The 17526-nt window shown below is 47.6% G+C and overlaps 2 protein-coding genes across 2 annotated transcripts in view; both read left to right on the forward strand.

Annotated features, from left to right (window-relative positions):
• The first annotated feature begins 881 nt into the window (after positions 1-881).
• Positions 882-3957, forward strand: Fndc4 (fibronectin type III domain containing 4). The gene is given in 7 exon segments (XM_034513887.2): positions 882-900; positions 903-1013; positions 1103-1218; positions 1387-1591; positions 2029-2118; positions 2393-2517; positions 2734-3957. Coding segments are annotated over 7 exon segments (702 nt in total). The 3' UTR covers positions 2770-3957.
• Positions 3958-5064: 1107 nt separating this feature from the next.
• Ift172 (intraflagellar transport 172) overlaps positions 5065-17526 on the forward strand; it is a 38610-nt gene continuing 26148 nt past the window's right edge. The window contains exons 1-14 of the mRNA XM_034513889.2: positions 5065-5226; positions 9297-9440; positions 9610-9722; positions 10122-10161; positions 10407-10472; positions 10711-10790; positions 10908-10995; positions 12037-12251; positions 13220-13343; positions 13732-13827; positions 14910-15071; positions 15410-15463; positions 15657-15760; positions 15924-16009. Of these exons, the coding sequence (XP_034369780.1) occupies positions 5188-5226; positions 9297-9440; positions 9610-9722; positions 10122-10161; positions 10407-10472; positions 10711-10790; positions 10908-10995; positions 12037-12251; positions 13220-13343; positions 13732-13827; positions 14910-15071; positions 15410-15463; positions 15657-15760; positions 15924-16009 (1411 nt within the window). The 5' untranslated portion in view covers positions 5065-5187. The remainder of the gene's footprint in view (positions 5227-9296; positions 9441-9609; positions 9723-10121; positions 10162-10406; positions 10473-10710; positions 10791-10907; positions 10996-12036; positions 12252-13219; positions 13344-13731; positions 13828-14909; positions 15072-15409; positions 15464-15656; positions 15761-15923; positions 16010-17526) is intronic.

Raw genomic sequence — 17526 nt, forward strand, 5'->3', positions numbered from 1 at the left:
CAATTATTTTCTCCATCATCCTCTGCTCATGGCCCCCTCCTACTTTCGGAGATGGAATGCCTCCTCCCAACTTGGCTAATTTCATGTGGAGAAGGAGGGGCTCTCTCAGGTGCTCAAGACCCTGGCACCTGCGCCTGTCAGGGTGCCCTAGTCAGTTCATCTGCTAGAGCAGGCAGGATGAAGGGACAGGGGCCGGCAGGCCGCCATAGGGAGGGTCGTGGGAGGAGCCGGGGAGAACAGGGCTGGGAGTGGGGGGGAAGGGATGACGGCGGCGAGAACCCCAGCGGGGCGGGGCGGGCCCGCGCGTCCCAGCCCGGCTGCAGCGGAGCGCTCCGGGCCAGTTCTGCAGAAGACGGCGGCTGGCTGGCCGGGACGGTCACATCCCGCTGCAGGAGTCCGGCTTCGGCCGCCGCACTGTCCTCTGCACCGGGGACGCAGGCCAGCTGCCAGGCCTCGCCGGCAACGCCCCCCGCTCAGAGTCAGACTACGCGGGGCCCTTGGGAAGGCTGGGGGCCGGCCCGCGGCCCGCGGCCACTCCGCCTCTGCCCTCTCTGCCCGCACTTCGGCCGTCGCTGCCCGCCTTGGCGGGCTCCTGTCGGGATGGGGTAGGGCCAGCGCCAGTCTGGCGATGGGCCGCCCACTGGGCACCGAGCAGCCCCCCGAGGCCTGACCGACCACGAGGACCCGGGAGGTGGGTGTGGGCTGATGAGACCGCACGGGTGGGGGCTGGGGTGGGCACTGGGGTTATGCGGAGGCGGGAAAGGCGCGGGGGAAAATGGGCTGTGGGCCCCGAGAAGCCTGGGAGAGAGCTACTGCATCCCATTGCCTTATGGGCAGCTCCTGACCCCTCAACTCCTGCCTCCTCCAGGATCTTCGCCTGGATGTCAAGTGGATGCCTCTGGCCCCTCCAGCGAACTCGGTGGAAACCATGGCTTCTTTGATACCTCTTTCCCCATATCTGAGTCCCACGGTCCTCCTGCTGGTCAGCTGTGACCTGGGTTTTGTACGGGCAGGTGAGTGAAGAGGATGCCCGCAGTGGGGGTCCTTCAGAGCTAGCGTGGAGGTGAAACCTCTTAACCTGTTAACACTCGGGCACCCCCAGACCGACCTCCCTCTCCTGTGAATGTGACGGTCACTCATCTCAGAGCCAACTCGGCCACTGTGTCCTGGGACGTCCCAGAAGGCAACATCGTCATTGGCTACTCCATTTCCCAGCAAGTATGAATCACCCCATTTCCCCAACCTGTGCCCTTGGATCTCTGAACATCCCTCCAGTTTCCTCCACGCTATTCCTTCTGAGTGCTTGGATGTTACAGAGTCCTGAGTTAAGCCTGATGGAGAGGGACTGGGGCTAGGCTGTCCTCCTTTCTCTACATCTCCTTGCAGAGACAGAATGGCCCCGGGCAGCGTGTAATTAGGGAGGTGAACACCACCACCAGGGCCTGTGCTCTTTGGGGCCTGGCTGAAGACAGTGACTACACAGTGCAGGTCAGGAGCATCGGCCTCCGGGGAGAGAGCCCCCCAGGGCCCCGTGTGCACTTCCGCACTCTCAAGGGTTCTGACAGGCTGCCCTCCAACAGCTCCAGCCCAGGTAAGAGCCTGTGTTAGTGCCTTTTTCCCTGGCTTTTAACCTCTCGTTTACTTTCTTAAGGCTAACAACTGTCTAGCTCAGATGAATAGGATGATTTAATTCCTTCTACTGCCAGGAAAGGAAAGAAAAACAGGTGGGCAGGGGACCAGCTATAGAGACGCTGCTAATGAATCCATTGGGGGAAGGGCTTTTAAGCGTCCTTTTACCCAAAGTAACATCACACCCACCACAGCCTGATCTGAGCAAGTTCTATAATCATACTTTTATCTCTAAATGCTACCCACCAAAGGCTCCTCCCTGAGCAGGGCCACCCCGTAACTCCAGGCTCAGTGCAATGATGGACCCAGGCTGACTCTAAACCTCCAGCATCTCCCTTCTGTGTGTGACAGAGCTCTCCAGTGGGTCCTTTGTAACCCAGAGAATGGCTCTCTTCATAGGTGATATTACAGTGGAGGGTCTGGATGGAGAGCGGCCATTGCAGACAGGAGAAGTCGTCATCATTGTGGTGGTATTGCTCATGTGGGCTGGTAAGTTCTGCATGGGGAAGCAGGGACTTGGGTCTGAGATAGTGGGAAGTAGTGAAGGCATCTGTCCGGAGAAAGAAAAGAAAAAAAGCTGTGGGGGAGGCGGGTGAGAGGAGGTAATCAGGGCAAGTTTAAGGGAGAGAGCCTGCTGCAAGCTCAGAGATGAGGGTTGCATGGGCACCAGGAATTCAAGGATTTTCTTGTTTCGTGGATATATGCAAGGCTTCAAGAACCTTGAGTCAATATCAAGGCTCAGATGGTATTGTTGTGTTTTCAGCTGTAATTGGGTTATTCTGCCGTCAGTATGACATCATCAAGGACAATGACTCCAACAACAACCCCAAGGAGAAGGGGAAGGGACCTGAACAGAGTCCTCAGGGAAGGCCAGTGGGGACAAGACAGGTGATATGGGACCAGTGAGTGTGGGAAGGGGGATTTGGGTGCAGAAGGATTTAGGTGCCTTTCAGTGAAAGGCAGAAGAAGGTATGTGTGTGTGTGTGTGTATGTGTGTGTGTGTGTGTGTGTGTGTGCATGGATGTCTGGGATGAAGAAGTCTAGAAGGCAAGGGTGACACATTTACCTTTCTGGAATTCATGATGGGTAATTATTCTTTTACAGAAAAAGTCTCCATCCATCAACACCATTGACGTTTGATTGTACAAGGAACCAGAACCAGAAGATAGGGTGCACTGTATAAATACATGGGGTTGGGGTGAGGTCAGGGAAAGCCTAAGAAGGTAATCTGCTTGAGACTCCCACAAGGCATTTCGCTCCCAGAATCTCAGGCTGGTACCCATCCTCTTTCCACTGTGAGCAGGGCCAGAATGTATGTCTGGTAGACTCTGTACCCCTGGACCTGGGAGTGGATATCAAATGGAACATCTCCTCCCATCCCCCAGGTCCAGGGGAGAATCACTTATTCAACCCTATCCCACTAGGTCCCGGATAGGGGCCCCATGTCACCTGCATCAGGACTATTGGCACCCACAAGCTGTCCCACAGCTTGCCTCTGGGCTCAGAGAGGGGTGTTTTTGTCGGTGTTGTCCTCCTCCAGTGAGTAAGAAGACCCATCTGGGCCTAGAGGCAGACACTGCACTATTCCAATGTCTTCCACGGAGCCTCTGGTGCTCCTCCCTCACCTGGCAGCCTCTCCAGCTGCTGGTGATCTCACCCCTGGGACATTTTTCCAATAAAGGTTCTTGGACAAACTGGAACTGACTGGTATACTGAAGACATCTCTACACCTTGTCAGTTCTCACGCCTCCACCTGAAAGGACAGTCATTATAAGATGTTTGCATCAATGAATCAATGTTTTCATCTAAGATGGGCTGAGAAAGACAAAAGGGAAGGGGGATGGAAAGCCAGAGGCCTCCCTTCTTTGTCTTTGCTGAATGAGAAGAGAGAAAATGAGAAGTCACAGACGTTTTCATACCAACGGAAACCAGGCCATGTCACATAAAAGGGCCAGTAGATTTTTTTCTTTAATCTTTGTTCAGGACCTTGTGCATACAAAGCAAATGTTCTACCATTGAATTATATAACCAATCCCTTCCCCACTCTTTTGACTCCACCACTCACTTTGGGGAAATGGTCAGAAGGGCTGAGCTGTCTTGGGAGCTGACGGGAGAACAGCCACCATTAATGTGCCCTTGGTGCCATGTGTCCTCAACCCGGGCACACCAGTGCCTCTTCTTTGTTTTCTTTTCCATCTATGTCTCTGTTCATTCAAAGTTAATAATAATTGTAATCCATAAATGAGTTTATATTTATACTCTAACATATCCAGAGGATTCTAGAAATAAAGCTGAGGGGTTTGGATGCCCCTGTCAAAAAAATTGTAATTTGACTTCTGGGACCTATTTGTTACCTGTGAAAAAATGGGACCTGTCCTCTACTGGTTCTTAATTGTCAAGAGGGATGTGGTGGCAGGAAGGAAAATACTCGTTGCCATTGGCAACTGCTGTGCACTCAAGGCTTTGGACCCAGCATTTGCCTGGAAAGCATATGCTATGCTTTTAGGGGGCTATGGGTCTGGCCAACCTTGGATCATTTAGAGAAAGCCTATGGATAACGTTTCTGCATTTCATTCGATCTCTCTGATCTGTTGCAAGAAATGAGACCAAAAATCGTTGAAAGGATCTCAAACAAAGAAGATGGTATCTTTTCTCCTTAACCAATCCCTCACCCCAAGGTGTCAGGCAGCTCTAAGCTAGGAGGGGAACCAAGCTCCGGTCTGCCTCCTGTACTGACCCATAGAGACATCTGGATTTCAGCAATCAGGTTTGAACTCATCGTTTACCCAATGACCAAACAGAGTGCCTTCTCTTTTCCTAGCTAGTGCTTCTAATATATCCCCCAAATCCTGGATAATTTCCTGAGACTTTGTTAACAGGGTAGAGAAGTTAGGCATGGAGATAGTGAATTGAGAGTTGAGCCTTCTTACGGGAATTCAAAGGTTATTAGCTGTGGGTTGAATCCCGGTTCCACCCTTTACTAGCTGTTTTAACTTCCGCGAGTAACCCCTTTAATCTGCCTCCTGTTGTGTAAAACTGGTCTGTACCGCTGCTCAATCTAAACACAATACCAGGTATATCCTTGAGCTTTCACTATCAGTATTGAGTGGCCTCTCACAAGTCACGTTAAGTTTTGGGAGGACGTGAAGGTTTCGGCTCTGTGAATTGTCTTTCGCCTCTCGTAGCACCTGCCTTGCTTTTAGTTTAAGCAACTAAACTACAAATGGCGGGGTAGGACAATAACAAAATGTAAGAATTTAGTGATCCAGAATCCACAAAGGAAGGAAGCTTGTGGGCGGAGCTTTGTATTAGGTTTGCATACAGCTACGCGATTGGTCAGGAAGAGAATTGAACCCCACTCTAGTGATCCCGCCCTAGGACTCACTGCGCTTGCGCACGTTCTGTTTGCACCGTCCTGACCCCACTACGTGACCTTATGACGTACGCCGAACACACGTCGCCTGTACGTCAGCAGCTAGCGCCGCGGATGCTTGGCGGGTTGTCCAGGTAACCGCTGGAGTCGTCTCAGTCAGCGAGCATCGGAGACCCGTGTGCGTCATGCAGTTGAAGCACCTGAGGACCCTGCTGAGCCCTCAGGTGAGGAATCCCATGCCTCTCCCATTCCCCGACCACCAGGCATTCAAAAAAAAAAAAAAAAAAAAAAAAACCAGGAACAGAAGTTCATACTTTTGAGCTTCTACTTTGTTACTTTGTGCAGAAGATTGAGAAAGATCTTTCTGCAGTCGGTATGCATCGCTAACGACTATAAGCTTTCATTGCATCACATACATCAGTTGAGTGCTACACCCCTAATTTAGGCACTACGGGATCAAATCTACCCACAGTACCTCAAGGCTCTTTCTGGAGGGAAAGGAGCATATGTAGACCACGATCACAACAATACACAGGATGAAATAAACACTTTAGATATAAGCTCTTTAAAAGATAGAGCGGAAGCTGTACTCTCTTTTGGATTGTGAAAGTGTGTCTCAGGTGCAGAAGAGGCTGGGCACTGGGGGAGGAGCCCAGAAACATAACCGATTGGGGTTGGGAGTGAAGTGGACAGAATTCCTGTCTTGGCTTAGCTCCAACACTGACTTGACCAAATGGTATCTCTGGCTTTAACCCTCACCATACACAGCCTTTCTATCACTAGCTTCTTCATCTGGTAAAGAAAAGCCACAGTGAGAGCAACTGTAAGCGACTTAGGAGAATGTAAAGTAAAGTTCTACACAGAACAGAGCCTTATTATAAGCTTTAGTGGCACAGGATAGTAGTCTCAGCAGTTGTGGAGTGCAAGACCAGCCTGGGTTACATGAGACGAGAAAAGGAGAGAGAAAGAGAGAGAGAGAGAGAGAGAGAGAGAGAGAGAGAGAGAGAGAGAGAGAGAGAGCGAGCCTGTGAGGTGGCTCAGTGGCTAAGGTACTTGCCACTAAGCCTGACCACCTGAGTTTGAGCCCTGTGACCCCACAGGAGAAGGAAAGAACCAGCTCATGCAAGTTGTCCTCTGACTGCCACACATGTCCCACCCTACCATAAATGTAAGGAAAAGGATTTAAAGAGCATTATAAACTGAAAGGCCATGAGAAGGATGATTGACACGAGAGAGACATTCCCAATTGAGAGGACAGGCTGACACTGCAAAGATAAGAAGGTTGGCTATGGGGGAATTGACTCAGCAGCAGCATGAGAAACTGAGTTCAGATCTCCAGCATCCTCCTCAAAGCCAGGCACACCTGTAATCTCAGGGCTGCAAAGGCAGACAGGTGGGTCCCTAGAGTTCTAGTCCTAGACCTCCAGCCTAGCCGAGTTCATGAGCTTTCAGTTCAATGAGAGACTCTGTCTTTAAAAAAAAAAAAAAAAAAAAAAAAAAAAAAAAAACTGAGGCAGAGAATGATTGTGAAAACACTTAATTGGACCTCTGACCTCTACATGCACACACAGACAGGCACATATAACCCCACCCCAGACACACACACAAGCAGACAGACAGACAGCCCTACATACAAAACAAGTATGCAGTTTGCAGGAGATGTTGCTAGTGGTAGAGCACACACTTAACATGCATGAGCCCTTGCATTCTTCTCTAGCACTAAACAAACAAGTCCTTACCTGATTGTGCTGTTACATGCCTGTGATCTTAGAACTTGGGAGACTGAGGCATGAGGATTACTGTGAGCTCAAAGCCAGTCTACATACATAGCAAGACCTTCTTTTAAAAAATAAGAGTAGTCAGGCATGGTGGTTCATGCCTTTAGTCTGAACACTCAGAAGTAGGGGCAGGCATATTTCTGTAAGTTCAATGCCAGTCTGGTTTACAAAGAGAGTTCTAGGGCTACATAGAGAGACTGTGTCTCAAAAAAGAATTCTAAATCATATATGGCAGAATTAAGTCATTAATACATATGCCACAACAGCAGAATGTTTTTTCCAGAGCTGAGGACCAAACCCAGGGCCTTGCACTTGCTAGGCAAGTGCTCTACCACTGAGCTAAATCCCCAACCCCTACAGCAGAATTAAAGACATTAGAATTTTACCTTATAGAGTCAAACATACATAGACTCAAATATTGGATCTGCCATCTAAAAACTGTATGTATAAACCCGAGCAAGTTTTTTAAATTTTCAGTGCCTCAATTTCTCCATATGTAAAATGGGAATAATAATAGCTTGTACTTTGGGGTTTTGACATGTGGTACTTAATGGATTTCAAGCATTTATGAAAATGCCTGCCTGGCTCCGTTTCACTCAAGACAGTCCAGTCAGAGCACTTACTGTAGAGAGAGGAGAACTCACTGATTGTGGAACTCAGGAATGTTTGCAGGGTGTGCAGACAGTAGCAGATGGAGTCCTAGCTCAGGGGTAGACAATACAAAGTTGTGCTCCTTGCAGGGTAAACTGGTACTGTAACCTGTGATTTCAAAAATACCCTAATGGAAATATTGGCAATAGAAACCTTTGGTCTCTTAAAAAAAAAAAAAAAAAAAAAAAAAAAAGATGCTGTCATGGTGCAGCTGGGCCAGATGCCCAGGATGGACTCGGCCCAGGAAGGAGAGTGATCAGCAAATCTGATGAAGCACCTGCACCCCCTGCTACCCCACTGTGGTGGATGGTTGAGTCATGGCTATGGTGATGGAGTGGCTGTTGTCTGGCTGGTTTGGGGATTTGGGTGCGATGATCCTTTTCCCTTCGGGCTCTGGAGATATTTGGGTTAGGTTTGGTAAGTAGAAGTGTGTGAAGCCCAAGTGACTAATCAGACATTTGGAATAGGAGCTAAGTTTTCTTACAAGAACAGAAACCTTTAGTGGCAGAGCCTGAGGGGACCACAGCTGCCTCAGTGAAGGACAAACAGGAAGAATGGTGTCACTGGGTGATACTCAATTATTTTCTCCTTTGATTTTTTTTAAGACAGAGTCTCATATAGCCCAGGCTGGCTTCAAGCTTGCTGTGTGACTGAGGATGACCCTATCCATGTGATCCTCCTGCCTCTGGCTCACGGGTGCTGGGATTTCAGGCGTGTGCCACCACGCCTGTCACTCCCGTATTCTTTTTTTTTTTTTTTTTTGCCAGTTTACTTACTTAGCTTTTTGAGGTGCCAGGGATCAAACTTGGGGACTCATGAATGCAAAACAAGCACTCCTCCAACTGGGCTACTTTGTGGTGGCCACTTTTAACTCCAGAGTTTCAAAACGCGGGCATTTAAGCAGGGAAAGAGGCCTTGTTTCCATTCTCAGTTGAACAAGTCTCAGTTCTAGTTATGCTACTTCTTCTTCAAAGGCTCTCCCTGGGGTGGCCCCCCTATGCTTCCTGCCTTCCTCTGCACTTGTGTACAAACTCTCAGCTCCCTTAAACTGCAGGTCCTTGACTTCCTTGTGCTATCCATTACATCTGAAGTAATTCATCATTCAACGTTATTCATCCTTCACAGTTTAATTTTGATCATTTAAGCATAAAATTGTCTTGGGCTTCTCTAAATCATTACTGCATTCAGTACATTTTCTTCTTATGGGGCCTTTACAGTTTTGTAGCATCTTATTAGGTCCAGGGTAGGATCTATGATTTGCTCTTTGTCTCTCTGTCAGCTCCTGGCCAAGTGCCTTTCTTGATGAAATGCTTGAAAACATTAATTGAATGAGTAGCTATAAAGACAAACATTTATCAGACAAATTGATTTTGTTTTCAGTAGCAGACTTGAGAGATGAGGGAACAGGGAGGCCATTGCTTTTGGAACAGCTGATGCCTTACATTTGTGTCATGAGTCTCAGAAAGTGCATTAGGGGCTCTGGAGATGGGTTAGTAGGTACAGTGTTTGGTTAGCTTGAGTGAAGCCCTGGGTTCCTTCCCCAGCGTGGCATAAACTAGACGTGATGGATGGTGCATGCCTTGAATCCTAGCACTCAGGAGAGGAAGTCCTCTAGGGGGTCAGAAGTTCATGTCACCCTTGGCTATAGAGTGAGCCTGAAGCCAGTCTGGGTTACACAAAGCCCTAGAGAATATTGCTCCTACATTCTAGGTATACAAACCGTTTCTTTTATTTTGTTTCATTTTGAGGGAAACACTGTGACAAGAAGGATGTAAAGCAAAGCCACAGTAGTAGGTAATGAGACTGGAAATGCTTTGTACATTGTAGACCAGCACTGTGCTTACATTAACTCTTCACCTCCACAGGATGGCGCTGCGAAGGTGACCTGCATGGCCTGGTCCCAGAACAATGCTAAATTTGCTGTCTGCACAGTGGACCGAGTGGTGCTGCTGTACGATGAGCATGGAGAACGGAGAGACAAGTTCTCCACCAAGCCAGCTGACATGAAGGTGGGGAAGACACCCACGTGCCCTGTATCCTGTGCCCTGTGCCCCAACCTATTATGCGTAGGAAGTGGAGCACCCCTTTTCTCAGAATGAGTCTTCTGGGTCTGTCGGGACATACGTGTGTCTTCTTTTCTCTTTCATTCATACTCATTAAATTTGTTTTGATTTCTAGTACGGCCGGAAGAGCTACATGGTGAAGGGCATGGCGTTCTCTCCTGATTCCACAAAAATTGCCATAGGACAGACTGACAACATCATCTACGTCTACAAGATTGGAGAAGATTGGTGAGGACAGATGTGGGCTGCAAAAGAAGAGTTGGGCATGAGAAATGCCTCACTGGGGTAGCCATAGGTGGGGAAGCAGCGATTAGTGCCAGGATCAGGTGTGGGAGGCAGAGACTTTCTAGAGTCTCTGTGTCCATACCTTTGCCTACCCCACAAGTCTGTCAGTCCCATCCCTGGCAGAATGAGTGTAAGGCCAGTGGCAGGTCCTAAAAACCAGCATGCTGCTGCTTTGATGTAGCTCCAGGGCTTCCTGGGCACCCACTCACATCTCTGTCAGACCTTCTGCTGAAGGATAGGAAACACCAGTGGGCCAGGAAAGGTTTCCCGTCTTGCCCTCCTCCATCACCATCAATGTGGGGCAGTGATTTTAAGCATGCTTCCGTTCCTTTTGCTTGGCAGGGGTGACAAGAAGGTCATCTGCAACAAGTTCATCCAGACGGTAAGGCCCAGAGTTTGTCTGCTTGTGAGTGTGACCAGGCACTGCCTTTGCTAAAGCTGGCAAAACCTGCTAAAGGATGGCATTGCCTGGCTGCTCACTGTCACCTACTAGAGAGAGCCTAGTTGTACCCCTCCTCCATAGAAGACTTCCCCTGTAGAAGTCTAGGGTGCTGGCTGTGGTGGGAGTCGGCTGTCAGAGCTGCTAATCCACACAGGCGGGCTGTCCCTTTACCCTTGTGCACACAGAGTGCTGTCACTTGTCTGCAGTGGCCCGCGGAGTACATCATTGTCTTTGGACTGGCTGAAGGCAAGGTAAAGGAGGGGAGGAACACTGGGGTAGGTGTTAGGTGGGGATGATGGTCCTGGGTCGGGGTGGGGGCACCGGGGCTCATCCTTTCCCTGGAGCCCAAGTGGGCACTGCAGAAGAATGCACGAGGACCGGTTTTGTTCATTTGGGGGTTTGGGCTTTGTTTCTCATGGCCTGGGAGAGATTCAAAGTAGTCTAGCCAGACTTGTGTGTATTCTTTGATTTTTTTTTTTTTTTTTTCAGGTTCGCTTAGCAAACACTAAAACCAACAAGTCATCTACTATCTATGGGACAGATTCTTACGTGGTAGCGCTGACAACCAAGTGAGTTCCAAAAGTAACACTTGGAACTGTCAGGCACAAGTGCATTTGAGAGAAAGCAGCTTTGTCAGTGAGGTGATGGTCTCTCCCTGTGTCTGCCTTTCTGCCTTTGCTCTTCAGCTGCTCTGGGAAAGGGATACTCTCGGGTCACGCAGATGGCACCATCGTCAGATATTTCTTTGATGATGAAGGCTCTGGAGAGTCACAGGTATGCTTAAAGCATCTTGTGGGACAGGGTGGACATTTTGGGAGCCCTGGGTGGGGTCGGGGGAAACTACATGTCTAAGCACCATGAGCTATTGGGGGAGGAGGCTGGAAGAGTGTGATCTTGGAGAGAAACATTTGGATGCCACCACAGAGATTTGTGTTTAAGAGGCTAGAGCTTACTATTTATAGCAAGGAGTGGGTGGAAGGGACCTTGAGAGAGGGGGAAATAAAGACTCTAAAGGGGACAAAAAGTGAAAATTATTTCTGTTTATGTAAATATATACATATACACAAATATGTATGTATATATACATATTTATGTAACACATATACATACTAATTCGTAGAGGGAAAAACAGGCCAGCAAGATAGCTCAGCAGGTAAAGGTGTCTGGTGCCAAGCCTGACAGGATCCACGTAGTACAAGGAGATAAAGGACTTCTGTCCTTCCCTCATGTGTGCACACACACAGTGTACATGTGCAATGTACACATGCAATACTCACAGTGCACACACACACAGGCATGAACATGCATACATACAAACATACACAACTATATAAAACATTAAAGATAAACTTTTTTCTTTGAGAAAGAAAAGATAGGTGTAAAGGGAAACTTTCATGTTTTACTCTGTATAATTCAGTACTGTATAAATCATTTACATTGTGAGTTACCTGTATAATTAGACATAGCCCTCCTTGAAAAGAAGCCATATGCTCTCTTGGGCATAGACAGTGTTGGTTACTGTGTGCTGTCTCCCTTTTGGTGGCCTCACTAGAATATACCCAAGATCTCTAACACACCACTTTGTTGCAATTTCTCTAGAGTACAGGGCCAACAATGTGTGTATGTGGCGTGTGTGTGTTCATGACACAGAGCATAGTTTGCTAAGTCTTTGGGATCAGGATGTGTTGTTGTGTGAAAATGTCGGCGGGAAGGTTTTCTTTCCTATGGTCAGTGAAGAATGTGTGAATCAGCCATTAGGACTGAGGGATTTCTAGGGCGGTGTCCTCCAAATGAAATTGAAATGTTGTGTCTCAGGGGAAGTTGGTTAACCATCCATGCCCACCCTATGCCTTGGCCTGGGCCACCAACAGCATTGTGGCTGCCGGCTGTGATCGCAGGATTGTGGCCTACGGGAAGGAAGGCCATGTGCTACAGACTTTCGACTATAGCCGTGACCCTCAGGAGCGGGAGTTCACCACGGCTGCTGCAAGTCCTGGAGGCCAGTCTGTCGTGCTGGGAAGTTATGACAGGTAGGTCTCCTGTCCAGTTGCATCTTCTGCCTTCCTCCTCTGTGAACTCTCTGTGCCAGGCAAGTCATTCTGGACCGCAGTGGTAGCCTGGACAGAGGCAATGTCTATTGAAAAGGATCCGCAGATTGTCATCCATTGGCACATTGGCAGCTTCAAAGTACAGGGTGCTGCCTCAGCCTGTGATTCCACAGCAGAACTCATTGAATTCTTCATGTTCCCCTAAAGCCTCCTTCAGATGTTGAGTTTATCTCGCAGTACCATAGTTGTTACTTCTGTTTTGAGGGACCCTTGAGAAGAAGGCTGAGAAGGCATCTTTTTACCTCCAGTGCCTACGCTGGCATCTGTTATGTGAATATAGCCAGTGTTTAGTGAGTGAATAAGAGTGACTCGGCAGATGTGCAGCTGGGGTCTGGGTCCCCTGTCTCTGACAGTCCTGTGTCTCTCTCACGCTCTCATGCGTCTGTTTGTCCCTCTCTGCTTTGACTCCCCCACTTTATTCTTCCTCTGCCTGCGATCCTGGCAGCTCATCTTTTTTGTTTGTCCTGCTTTCTCCACTTCCATCCTTTGGGGTTGTTTTTTTTTTGTTTTTTTGTTTTGTTTTGTTTTTTGTTTGTTTGTTTGTTTGTTTTTTGAGATAGGGCCTTACTCTGTAGTCCTGAATAGCCTGGAACTCACTAGGTAGACCAGGCTGGCCTCAAACTTGCAGTGATCCTCCTGCCTCTGCTCCCCAAGTGTTTTCATTACAGGTGTGCGCTGTTTCCTTTTGCCTTGACTTTCCAAACTCCCTTTGAAGCATTCTTTCATCCCTTGCTGGCTGCCTTGCCGACCTGCCTCCCTGGGCTGTCTTGCTGGCCCATTATTTTGCTTTAGCTTCCCTTTCTGGTAGAATGAGACCGCTTTCCTTTAGTTACTCATCCTCACTCTTTTGCTCTGCCCTCATCTCATCTAAAAGCCACAAACCTTTCTAGACTTCGGGTGTTCAACTGGAGTCCTCGAAGAAGCATCTGGGAAGAGGCGAAGCCCAAGGAGATTGCCAACTTATACACTGTCACCGCCTTGGCCTGGAAGCGAGATGGCTCACGACTCTGTGCGGTGTGTAATTAGTAACCCCTTTCTGTATTGGTGATGGTCTCCAGACTAGAACAAGATACTCCTTATGCCAGAGCAATCCACTGTGGCACTGTGCCTTGTGACGTCAACCAACAAATCTGCTGTTAAAGGCAAGAAAGGGAAATGTATACCATTGGAGGCCTCAAAGGACAGTTTTCCAGATTTCTCCCTCTTTATCCAACCCACATGTGATGCCTGTAAGTCCTAGGGTTGACACCTCTTTAATTCTGATAGGTCCAAAACCTGCCTGCCCCTTTGCTGACTAATCATCTCTAGACTGTAACACCAAGGTTTGAGGTCTTGAGGGTATCTGACACCTTCCCCATGCCCCTGCACCATGGGTTACCTCTCATGCTGTGCTCTCCCCCAGGGAACGCTCTGTGGTGGGGTGGAACAATTTGACTGCTGCCTCCGAAGGAGCATTTACAAGAACAAGTTCGAGCTGACGTATGTGGGCCCGAGCCAGGTGAGTAGCCAATGGCCTGTCGTGCTGAGATCTCTGTGTAACATTTTCCCACCTGCTGGCTGCAGCCACAGTCTATACTTTAACCTTCTTCATCCCTGTGGCAGAGCTGTTGTGGAGAACAGAATGTGTCAGGGTAACTTCCTGGCAACTTTCTTGCTACATAGCTGTCCCAGCACCAGGCTCTAGCCTACAGGGGTTGGGTTATCTTTCTGATGTAAAGCTGTCCGCACCAGTGCTGCCCACGAGAAGCATTGATGAGCAGGATTACAAATGAGCCTTAAAAGCTCTGGACCTGCTGTCTTAGAGGTGCGCTTCTCATGCTCCTCTGCCCTTCCCTTCCTTTATTGTCAATTTATTCCTTTATCTTTGCATGTCTCACCTTTAGCCATACCCACACACATAATTAACAATCTTTAAAAAAAAAAAAAAAAAGACAATGTGGCCCTTGAGTCTAAGGCCAGCCTGGTCTACAGATAGCAAGTTCTAGGCCAATTTGGGCTACATAGTGAGACCTCGTCTCAAAAACAAAAACAAAACAGAAGCTGAATGTTGTGGGTTACCCTGAAAATTACTACAACAGTTGAAGAAAAAGAAACTCTTAGCACTTAGGAGGCTGAGGCAGGAGAATGGCCAGTTGGAGGTCATCTTTGGCACATAGGGAGACTCTCTTAGAAACCCCAAATAATAATAAATAACAATTATTTACTATCACTATTTATTATGTTTAATTACATTATCAATTAATATTATAAATTATCATTATTATACAGTAGTCTATCTTAATAGGTAGAGAGACTTGTACTAAGAGCCGTGGAAACAAAGTGAGAGATTGGTGTGATTCAGTAGAACTTTCAGAATCAAATGTAGCATGTACAGCAGAAGAAGAAATACTGTGGATGTATTTCCTAAGTAGCAAATCCCCATGTGAGTGTAAGGCATTGCCATTATCAACAGCATCCCAGGCCAGGAGTGGGTGCAGGCATTCGCTGTGTTCAGCATCCAGGAGGCATGTGAGGAGCAAGCACCTTTGCTCCTCCCCTGTGCTGGGAAAGCCCAAAGGGCTCAGACTTGTCCCTTACCAGGTGATTGTGAAGAACCTGTCTTCAGGGACCAGGGTGGTGCTCAAGTCACACTATGGCTACGAAGTAGAAGAGGTGAAAATCCTGGGAAAGGAACGTTACTTGGTGGCTCACACATCAGACACGCTGCTGCTTGGGGACCTGAACACGAACCGCCTCAGTGAGGTGGGGACCGAGGCTGGGAGACGGGGTAATGGAATGTCCTGGCTAATTCTGGGGACCAGGACCCCAAGAAGTAAGATCCCCAAAAGAGGCCCTGACATTCTGATGTTGGTGACCTTGTTCCAAGGGATGAGAAGTGTAGAATTTCCACAGTCCGGCTGTTTTTACACCGCCGTCTCTTGGAAGTGTAGGAATCAGGGCAAGGATCTGATACAGAGCATCTTGTGTGTGATAGTGAAGCTGCCCTGAACGAGGCCTCTCTTCCTCCCCAGTGACATCCTTCCAGCCTTGTCTTGGATAATTGTCTACATTGTCTCTGGTGTTTTCTCCTCACTTTGCAGATAGCCTGGCAGGGATCTGGTGGCAATGAGAAATATTTCTTTGAAAATGAGAATGTAAGTAGAACTCAGCCCCTGCCAGCATTCCATAACTCTCATTCCAGCTCCTGGTCAGAAGGCTAAGTGGGAGGGGCGGGAGGCAGCAGATAGAGGGTGGGGTCAAGCAGGAAAGCATGAGGAGAGAAGTCACCCTAAACTATACCACCCCTCCCTCTGTTTTTCTCCACAACTTCCTCCCTTTCTCCCCCAGGTATGCATGATCTTCAATGCTGGAGAGCTGACCCTAGTGGAATATGGGAGTAATGACTCCTTGGGTTCTGTACGCACTGAATTCATGAACCCTCACCTCATCAGGTAACCTTATAAGGTTCTCTGAACCCTTGAAAGCCAAAAGAATTCCTTCTGAACATCTAAACTGTGTTTAGCTTGCCCCCATATCAGTCTGAAACTTCATCCATGTGGTCCCCAGAACCCTCCCTAAGACCCCCTTTACCTTACCATGTCCTTCATGTTTCAGTGTCCGTATCAATGAGCGCTGCCAGCGAGGAATGGAAGATAATAAGAAATTGGCTTATCTTGTTGATATTAAGACAATTGCTATAGGTAAGATGCTCTTATAACTTTAATAACAAAAAACAGATATCTGTACTGTACTCTGTATCACAGGATTGTGTCAGTGAAGAATCTAAGAAACTGAAAGGTACCAGGTAATCCATTTTTACAATGGTGATGCACAGTGTTTAAGTCCCTGTGGGCGTGCCTGTGGTAAGTACCTAGCTGTACATACCTGTGCAGGCCTGTCCATATAAGTACCATATATCTCAGGGCCAGCAAGTCGTCACAGTAGAGAACTATCAGCAGCTGCAGGAATTTTCCTGCTTAGAGCTCATCAAATCATAGAACTAGAAGGGCCCTCATTCTTTTCAATCCCTTATTAGTAACTAGTAACATTAGAAACTTAATTTTCATTCTGCAAGTATTACATTTATAAATCTTTATCATTTTCACCATCAAATGTTACAGGCCCCAAGAATAGCATAGTACTCTCCAGAAAGTATAGACATGAGAATACACACACAGCTTAGCTGTAAGCACGGGACTCTGGTCAGCCAGCCGCCCTGTCTGCACTTGGTGCACTTAGGTCCTTACCTGATGCAAAATCATTTAGTAAATTCTGACTGCTGATGGCCTGACATATTATTAAAACTTGCTTACCCATGCCTAGTTCTGTCAAACTGTAACATTTTGTTGTATTTACATTGAGTCTTTTGCTTCAATCTTACTCATGGCATTTGAAGTGTTAAGTTTTTAAAGATTTATTTTTATTTTATATGTTTGGCTCTTTTGCCCACACGTATGAGTGCGTGTGTACCATATGCATGTCCAGTGCTCTTGGAGGTAATGCCACTCTCTGCTGAGTCTATGCTTAGAGTAGAATTGCTGGATCGGAGAAGAGATGTGTTTTCAACTTACTAAGTATTTCCCAGCTGCTCTCCATGGAGGTTGACCAGCTTCCCTCCGTTCCTCTCACACTCTCTCCCTCCGAGTCTTGATTGTCTGCTGTGTGTGAAGCTCCTGTGTTTCATATTGTCACTCAGATATCCTCTTCTGTGAATTTCAGTTCTCACCCCATACACATTGTGAAAGTCATCTCTGCTAGAGATGTGAAAGTCTTTACATATATACGTGTACGTGCGTGTGCATGTGTGCGTGTGCATGTGTGTGTGTGTGTGTGTGTGTGTGTGTGTGTGTGTGTGCAGATTTTTTTCTCAGTCTGTGGCTTGACTTTCTCATTTTAGGATCTTTAATATTCAGACATTTAAATGTTGTTATACTTGTTTGTGCATTGCTCTTGGAGGAAGCATGTACACATGGCGTTCAAGTGGAAGTCAAAGGGCAATAGTGGTTTCTTTCCTTCTTCCATATGGGTCTAAGGGATCAAACTCCAGCCCTGCATCACCACCTTTAAAAATTAAATAGGGGCCAGCGAGTTGACTCACATCTCCAGGTGCTCGGCACCACCCCTGAGGGCTTGAGGGGGAGAGAACTCCTGCAAGCTGTCTTCTGACTTCTGCATGTGCTCCTTGCAAATTAAAAATAATTAACAGGTAATTAAATGT

This window comes from Arvicanthis niloticus, chromosome 11, assembly GCF_011762505.2.
Source record: "Arvicanthis niloticus isolate mArvNil1 chromosome 11, mArvNil1.pat.X, whole genome shotgun sequence".
In the NCBI taxonomy this organism is placed as follows: domain Eukaryota; kingdom Metazoa; phylum Chordata; class Mammalia; order Rodentia; family Muridae; genus Arvicanthis; species Arvicanthis niloticus.